This window comes from Frankliniella occidentalis, unplaced genomic scaffold, assembly GCF_000697945.3.
Source record: "Frankliniella occidentalis isolate FOCC.00 unplaced genomic scaffold, Focc_3.1 Scaffold33, whole genome shotgun sequence".
NCBI classification, from domain to species: Eukaryota; Metazoa; Arthropoda; class Insecta; order Thysanoptera; family Thripidae; genus Frankliniella; species Frankliniella occidentalis.
Window position 1 is genome coordinate 1,723,146 of NW_026267163.1, and position 8,535 is coordinate 1,731,680.

The 8,535-nt window shown below is 46.9% G+C and overlaps 2 protein-coding genes across 2 annotated transcripts in view; one reads left to right on the top strand and one right to left on the bottom strand.

Moving 5' to 3' along the window:
• The window catches only part of LOC113212278 (pneumococcal serine-rich repeat protein), a 154,779-nt gene that overhangs the window by 66,461 nt on the left and 79,783 nt on the right, over positions 1-8,535 (top strand). The window lies entirely within an intron of this gene.
• On the bottom strand, positions 1,936-2,861 carry LOC113212280 (uncharacterized). The gene is made up of 3 exons (XM_026430907.2): positions 2,782-2,861; positions 2,510-2,545; positions 1,936-2,297 (listed from the first exon to the last, which is right to left on the bottom strand). Exons 1-3 carry the CDS (start codon positions 2,827-2,829, stop codon positions 2,025-2,027), a joined length of 357 nt encoding a protein of 118 aa, XP_026286692.1. The 5' UTR covers positions 2,830-2,861; the 3' UTR covers positions 1,936-2,024.

Consider the following 8,535-nt stretch of genomic DNA (forward strand, 5'->3'; position numbering starts at 1 on the left):
GGAAGTAGAAGTGCCTGACGCACCCCAAACGCTTGAGAGCGCGTGACACCAAACACTTGAAAATGCGTGAAACGAAAACGCTTTTGCAAGCCGGATGTGACACAAAAAAGGAAGAGTGTAAGAATAATGTCGTACATACAGCAGAAATAGTGTGTGACATCTCAAGAAAGTGATTGACGTCACCTCTACGGCGTGACAAAATATCACTGACGCGCGGAGTGTGCAGTCATTGCGTCTTTGCTCAGAAAAATGTTTTGTCATACGGCTACTTCTTTCTTTGAGAAGTGTACCGACTTCTAGTGAAAGGAGGTGAATGTGCACCGTGTGCGTGAGGCGGCAATCCATCATCCTCATTGCACAAGTGCTTGAGAAAACATACATAAGTGCTCAGATTACTGATCACGCATTACTGTCACAATCCTCTTCAGAATCCTTCCGTTTCTTGCTGAACTACACCCTGAAAATGGTATCCTTGGAAACAAAGCGAAATGCGATGCTTCAACGCTATTTTTATGTTGTTAAAGAAAAAAAAACAACAAGGAAAGTTGTCTTTAACTTAAGGATAATGGCGTTAAAATAGAGTGAAATTTTCCTTAGCTTCAAACTATTTCCTTGAAAGACAATGGCAATGCATTAGGCCAAGGTCAAAAATGTCCTTGTATTTTTTAAAAAATTATTTTCATAGGTTTAAGAATACTATTTTCTGGGCTTAGGTTTTACAGTAACGCAACAAGATTAGAGCTTTCTCTCTTTTTTTGGCGGGGGGAGGGGTAGGGCTCGGCATTAAGCGAAAGGTGCACGTGTACCGTGTATGTGAGGTGGTATTCCATCGGCCTCGTTGCACAAGTGCTTGTGAAAACATCGATAAGTGGTTAGATTACTGATTACGCATTACTGTCACAAACCTCTTCAGAATCCTTCCGGTTCTTGCTGAATCACACCCAGAAAATGGTATCCTTGAAACGAAGCGAAATGCGTTGATTCAACGCTATTGGTACGTAGAAAAAAATACAATGGAAATTGTCTTTAACTTAAGGATAATGGCGTTAAAATAAAGTAAAATTTTTCCAAGATTGAAACAATTTCTTGAAAACAATGGAAATGCCTTAGGACCAAGTCCAAATTGTCCTTGTATTTTTTTTAAATTATTTTCCTGGGTTTAGGGATACTATTTTCTGGGTGTAGGTTCTACAGTAACCAAACAAGATCAGAGCTTTCTCTCACTTTTTTCTGGGGAGGGGGAAGGGGGTAAGGGCATTTAGCGTTTTTTTTCCTCCCCGTCTTGCGTCCTCCAGGAAGGGAGGATAGTAGTCAGGCGTGACTCATGGAGTGAATCCCTCAAAGATCGCCGAGAAGCCCCGCCGCAGCGTCGCACCGCACGGCCCTTGTTGTTGTCGTTGTTCTCTGGAGGAAATTAGGCGGAAACTAATCTACTGCGTATCGTGTTGTCGCCGCCTGTCGCCGTCGCGCGCGCGGCCGTCGACCTGCACCTTGCACAGTTCGAACGCTTCCATGCAAGGTGCGAACCCCCCGGCCACCGTCGCACCCGCAGAAACTCATTTCTTTGAAACAGGGGAATTTCCTTGAAATTAGAATTGAATCACCGACATTGACCTAAAACTAACAAAAGGATGTTTTTCCCTTTATCTTTGGAAAAATTTGCCTTTATTTGAAGAAAAAGTCTTTGATTGCTGGATGCATTTTTGTAATTAAATCAAAGAAATTTCTTTGGAACAAGCGCAAAATTTCCCTATGAATTTTGAAGGAAACGATTTTCTGGGTGCGGGGCCAGACAGTTACGCGGCCAGGGTATATTCACCACCCAATCGCCTGCTGTCCTTTGCTGATAATCTTTGTATTGACAGAAGGCAAAGCCTGATTTTACTAACGTTTCAGTTTTGTTTTACCAATGATGTGTTATGTGAGAAATAAACATATGGCTGGTTTATAAGCTCAAATAATTTGTTTATTGTTTTTTTAACACTGCCGTATTGACTCTGCACAATTATTGTAGAATACAGTGATTAGCAACAGCTTCCGTTGTCAATTGCACCCTGGAGGCATCTCTGTGACGCCGCACCATCAAGGTAGTATCTTTCCAGACAGCGGTTCAGCAAGGCCGGAGCACGTTCCAGTGAGCAGGAGGATCCGCCCCTTAGTGCGCTGCTGACTTCGACACCGCACGTCCAGCCAGGGTTGAAATAACGCGAACCGGGGACGTTCTTGGTGCAGATTTGGATCTGCTGGCGGAGGTATTCTAGTGAAAGGCTGCTGCAACCGTAGCTGTAAGCGTTCAGCTGGAAAGAAAGAACAACGTGATGTCTTGAGCACGTAATAACTTGGCAGGTTTTGAGAAACCTAACGTTCATGTTCAATCGCGTGACACTCCCTTATTTAACCATGCGTACCAAAAGAAAGCCCCACTCAATACCAAATGTAGTAAATACGTGAACTCCGATAACCAAAGAACTATACAGATGTACCAAAATAGATTTTATCGAACATTTACCTGTTCATCGTGAGGGGCAGCGACGGCTACGCCAAGCTGTGAACAACAATGCACTTTGTATTGAAAAAAAAATGCGATATCCTTTCGCAAGCTTCCAAAGAATTGTTTCTCGGACAGAAGGGGTTGTTATCAAAATTCAATGGCGTGGATTGTATTCTGCACAGCGTGCACATGGAATCGGCATACACTGTGCAGCGACACACATTTCAGTAAAGGGTTTCCACTCAAAAGAAAAAGGGTCGCACTGGGTGGTAGTTGTCACACTAACTTACACAGGCGAGCACAACTGCTGCGAAGACAAGAGTAAGCTTAGAAGCCATTTCTGCTAAGAGGTGGGTGGTCTGCTCGGTTACTGATGTCTCTTTCGGTTTGGGCAAACTGTTTTATATGATTCGCGTGAGCGCTTTCAGTATGAGCACCGAATCGCAAATTATTTCACAACTACCTAGTACTAAGAAGATAGCAGATGGCACCAGCGTTGAAGTACTCTGCTTGACAGCATTGTGCGCTCAGAGTTCTGTTACTACGACACAGGTGCGTTGAAAGTCTCTTCAATGGTTCCTAATAACGTCATGCGATATACTTTTGGCGCGACATTAGAATATTCGGCGATGATGCACATAGAGAGCGACACATTTTTACAAGTTCAAAAAATGTACTTCTGTGGCCCTTTCTATACACAATGCCACTTGCCTGATTGTGCTATTGTTCTGTTTTGTTTTCCCAATGACGAGGGACAAATAAATGTATAAATCTATTTTATAAGCTCAAAGTAGTTTATTGTTTTGGATGTTTTGAAAAACAACCTAATAAACAGCGCGCAGTTCACAGTGGCTAGCAGCAGCTTCCATTGTCAATTGCAGTCTTAAGGCAAGCCTGTGACGTCGCACCATCAAGGGAGTAGCCTTTAAGACACTGGCTCAGCAAGGCCGGAGCCTGGTTCATTGAGCAGGAGGACCCGCCCCTCAGTGCGCCGCTGACTTCGGCGGAGCATGTCTGGCCAGGGTTGAAGTATTGCTGAGAGGGGACGTTTCTTGTGCAGATTTGGATCTGATCGCGAAGGTGCTTAAGTGAAATGCTGCTGCAACCGTAGCTATAAGTGTTGGGCTGAAAACAACATAATTTATTGAGAACTTATTAATACTTTGGCAGGTTTTGACGAATTACCTATCGTTTATGTTCAATCGCGTGAAGCTCCCAGATTAAACCATACGAAACAAAAAAGAGCCGTACATTAATTAATGTGTTATATAAGTGAACTCCGAAAACCACTGAACTATACAGATGTGCAAAATTAGAATATAATATCAAACATTGGCCTGTTTAGTTTGGGGGCGGCGAAGGCTACGCCAAGCTGTATGAACCAGAAACAATGCATTTTGTATTGCAAAAAAATTCGATAAACTTTTGCAAGCTTCCAAAGAAATTACTGCGTTATAGACTGTACCACACATTTTAGTGAGGGGATTCTTCTCAGAAGAAATATGGTCTCACTGGGTGGTAGTTGTCACATTGACTTAGACACAGGCGAGCACAAGTGCCACGAAAAGAAGAGTAAGTTTGGATGCCATTGCTGCTATGAGGTGGTCAGCTCGGTTACTGGTGATTCGTTCGGCTTCGGCAAGCTTTTTTATACGAGTAGCTCGTGCCTTCTCAAATACCAAGAGGATTGCGGATTGACACAAGTGTTGAAAAAGGGGGGGGGGGCGAACTTTACGACTACACGAGCGACGTGCGGGTGTCGGTTTCCGCTTATAGCTATAAACTGACCATTCCTACTTGCTCTAAATGAGTTGTAGAACTCATGTCGTTCGGCGACAAATATCAATCTTACTATGTTCTTCCCATTTTCTAAAACCAACGAAATTTGAATGGAAGACGTAGGCCGAAGATGAGCCTGTGGCTGGGGCCCTGGCAGGTGACCGTCGGTGAGAGGCGGGGAAGGGGACTCGAGTTTTATGGCAAGGCGGCACCGCAGCTTTTGGATGGATGTCAAACTCCAGTTCTGCCTATTGCCGTAAACTGACACTCCCCACTTAAATGAACCAAGTGATAGAAATAATGTCCTTTTTAATGAAAGTCTTAGGGTAATATGGTGTCAAGATGCTTTTCTGAAGCGCAAGTTCTCTCATATGACTTTGGGCGTCCCGGCGTGCACGTCGAGGTGCACGTAGCCTTTCTGGATCGCATTGAAAGTGTGGGCTTTTCTGATTTCTTTTTCGTGTGTTTTCACGCGGAAGCCATATGCATGGTCGCCGGCCCGACGGGCGTACGCTTGGCACATCACATGACGACACGTGCGGTGCGGGCGCGTGCATTATTTCGCGCCCAGGCCGGTGTCACTCAGTGATTCATTAGACGCCCGGGTTGGCGTGGCCCGGCGGGGCCATTAGCCTTACAAGATGCAGGCCGTGTGCAAGTCCTTTACCTTACCCCTCCTCTTTTCTCACTTGTCGCCTCATAGAGTACATACCCTTGGACAAATAAGTTTCGCGGGAACCGGGATAAAAGAGGCTGCGTCGTGCCCAGGGTAAGATTGTGAATGTGTCCGGCTTATGCCACGCCGCCGTTACAGGGGCGCGCTGATTGCCACTCTGCAGTTCTATTGTCCGCCCGCCGCCCCGCCCGTCTCTAAAATGTGAACGATATGCAAAATTTGAACGTGTCAAACTGCAGCGTTCTGAGTAACACCAATCTACTGAAAAATTTAAGTTACATTGAAATAAATTTTAAAACGCAGTTGTATGATGCTTCGTTCGCTCATAGGTGACGTCTATTTCAGAATGCACTTCGCATTCCACACTTGGTGTGCATTAACTTCGACGACGTTACGTTTAACGAAACGTAACGCGTTAATTTTGCCAGAACGGTCGATACCTAACGCGTTAACGTTAACTCAAATATCAAATTAACGAAAGGTTCGCGTTAAATTTCAATTTTAACGTTAACAACCTTGCGTGTCCTACTGTCATGTGCTTAAAGTTTTGTCCCATAGGACTCGTGAGGTGTTTTAGTCTTTTCTGAGTACACCCCGCTCTCAACACATTTGCTTTGTCGTAAAACTTGTCTTTACAGTTTTCGGAAATGTGAGGTGCGATTACTATGCATGCATGCGCGTGCATGACCTGCGTCAGACGACTTTGTCACCTCGCACAGTTAAAGTCTTACGAAGCAAAATGCCAAATGCTTCGTACCTACAAAGGATTTTCTCCCTACGAAGCGTCCAAATCCTTCGTATTACAAAGGATTTGGCATTTTTCTTCGTAAGACTTTAAGGGGGGATCCTAGTGTAGCGTCTCAAAAACAAGGGTAATTTTAGGAATTATTTTTTAAAAAAACTATAGCTCTTATCAAACTGTACAAAACACCGTTTAAAAGATGGCAGTTTCATCTACAAAACTAAAGTAAAAACGTCCTGATCGCTTAAAAACTGTGGCGACACGCCCTGGTGGAAGATGGCGTGTCACAGGTGTGGCGCTATGCTGGCCGTACACTTTCCAACGGACTGGTGCGTCTAAAACAGTCGTACGAAACGGTGTTTTGTTCAGGAGGAACCTGGCTATGGTCGGTACTAGGATCTTTACGATAAAATTATTTTTAGTATTTTTTTGAGTAAGTCAAACTTTTAGTACTGAAGTTGAGGTAAAAATTTTCAATGTTTTAATTTATTTTTAATATGAAGGGCACCTCCGATCCCAGATCTTCTAGTACCGACCATAGCCAGGTTCCCCCCGAACAAAACACCGTTTCGTAGGACTGTTTTAGACGCACCAGTCCGTGGGAAAGTGTACGGCCAGCATAAAACTACATGCTCCCTTGTAGCAGGCCGTGTCGCCACACCTTTGAATATACTGAGACGCTTGTTTTTGCATTTTTTGCATTAAAGTGCCATCTATTAAACCGTGTTCTCAAATTTCCGATACGAGCTACAGTATTTTAAATACAAAATTCGCAAAATAAGCATTGTTTTTGAGCCGCTACACTAGGATCCCCCCTTAACAGTGCGCTTTGTCGCGCTCTTTCGCTAATACGTATTAGATGTGGTAACTAATATTAAGTAGTCAGAGCCAAGAGCTGGTTGCTAAAACAAAGCACTTCGCTGCCGGAGCCAATTCGTGGTTTTGCTTTTAAACCGAATGCGTTAGCTCAAGTTCATTACACGAGCGAACAGCTTATTCTGGCAACCTAATCTTGAAACTGACAAATGACAGCCAATTATTAGCTCCCTCGACAATTTTTTGATCAATTGTCCCGAAATTAACTACTATTTAGTTCTGATTACGTATTTTTTCCATGTGGACTCGAAGAGAATGCCGTGGTAGGGTATTAGTAGGACACACTCCAAAAGCGCTCCAGGAACCGCAAATATGCTTCGTTTATGGTGAAGAATGTTCGCAGACACACCGGGAAACCTGTGTGTCGAACACCTCGCTTGTCCCTATTGACCGTTTTGACGCCTTTACTGCTTTCTTTATGTACTAATGTACCAAAACATACTAAAAGGCGAAAAAAATGGAAAAGGGGTCTGCAAAAACGTAAAACTGTAAAAAAATAAGTCGCCTTGTCTTTTCTCTTGCGCGCCCGCCCCTCCTCCACTTTTCATTTGGCAGATTGCCACACGCAGAGGCGCGTGCGGCGGCGGCCGCCTCGCCTTTTCTGAGAATTGCCATGGTTGGTGACGGTCGCGGACAATGATGCTAAGAGGAGGACTTTGCGCTGCTGAGCCGTGCATGGGGACGCAGCAGCCGCGATGCAGGGGATGGGGGTGCTGGACGCGTCGACGGGCAGGCCCCTCTGTCGTAAGGCTGCCATAAACAGTTGCAGGGTCAGCGTCCTGATAGAGCGCTAATGATGATGATAGCAGCCTTGCAGGACCATGAAGGGGTCGGTGGACGCGGCGCGGGGGTCTCCTCGATAAGGAAACCCCTTGAGGGCTTACGGGCCCACCGCGTTGGAGGCCCCGCTCCTGACGCACGCCCAGCCAGCCCCCCTCGGCTCACATCCACCCCTCTGGTTGGGGACAAGGGGGGAGGGGTGCTGCTGCCGCCACCACTGCGATCCGGTCGGACTGCGAGTCATACCTACCTGGATCCGAGACCGTGAGCAGCTGCGTAGGCGTAAGCTGCCGCCAGCTAAGGCGTGAGCTGCAGGCGCGAATACCTCCTCATGATCATAGATGTGTCATATCAGATCACCTCGAGGTCTAGTTCCATTCCACACTAAACCCTTTTGCATTTTTGTGCATGATCATGCAGCCTGGCGTGCAGCCATAGTTATGCTCGTCTTTTCATGCGTAGAGATGTACAAATTCTGCACAACCATACACGAATTAGTGCGCGCGTAGTGGACCTGTTATGCACAAAAAATTGTGCATAACTATGGCTGTATAAAATTCTGAAAACGATATGCACAACGGAATGCATAAGGCTTAAATGTAGACCTCTCGGAAGGCCAGGCCCTATTGTGAGTACATAGAGCCGAGTGAACGAACTGCAGGCGTGAGCTGTGGGCTTTCAGAGCCGGGGCGTGCTCCGTAGGCGTGCGCGGGGGCGTGCCGCCGACCCCCTTCCTTTGCCGCGCGCCCACATTACTAAATCATGGCAAGTTTTCCGAGGACGTTCAAGTTTTTGTAGCGCAGCACGCGGCGCCCCACCCCGCCGGGGGCTGCTGCTAAGTCGCTCGGCCTAACTTGTTCCCGGTCGGGCTGCCAGCCACTCGGGGGGCGAGGCGCTGCGCGCTGCGCCCAGCACCGCTGCCCCCGAGCGCTCCCTAAATCCCGTCGGAGGGCCCCGGAAGTGCGGGGGAGGTCAGGCCAGGGGTCGCGCCCCTGAGTCGGACTTCCCCGCCACGCCATGCCACGCCGGGCGGTGGACAGTGTCGCACTGAAAGTACCCCCCGCGGCGGCCGCCGGCGGCCGTCCTGTGATAACGGTCCACCCCCCGCCCGCGCCACCTAAAAACCTCCTGTCCGTCACCTTTCTCTTTCTCCCTCTCTCTCTCTGACCCTCGGTCTCTGTCCCTCTTTCT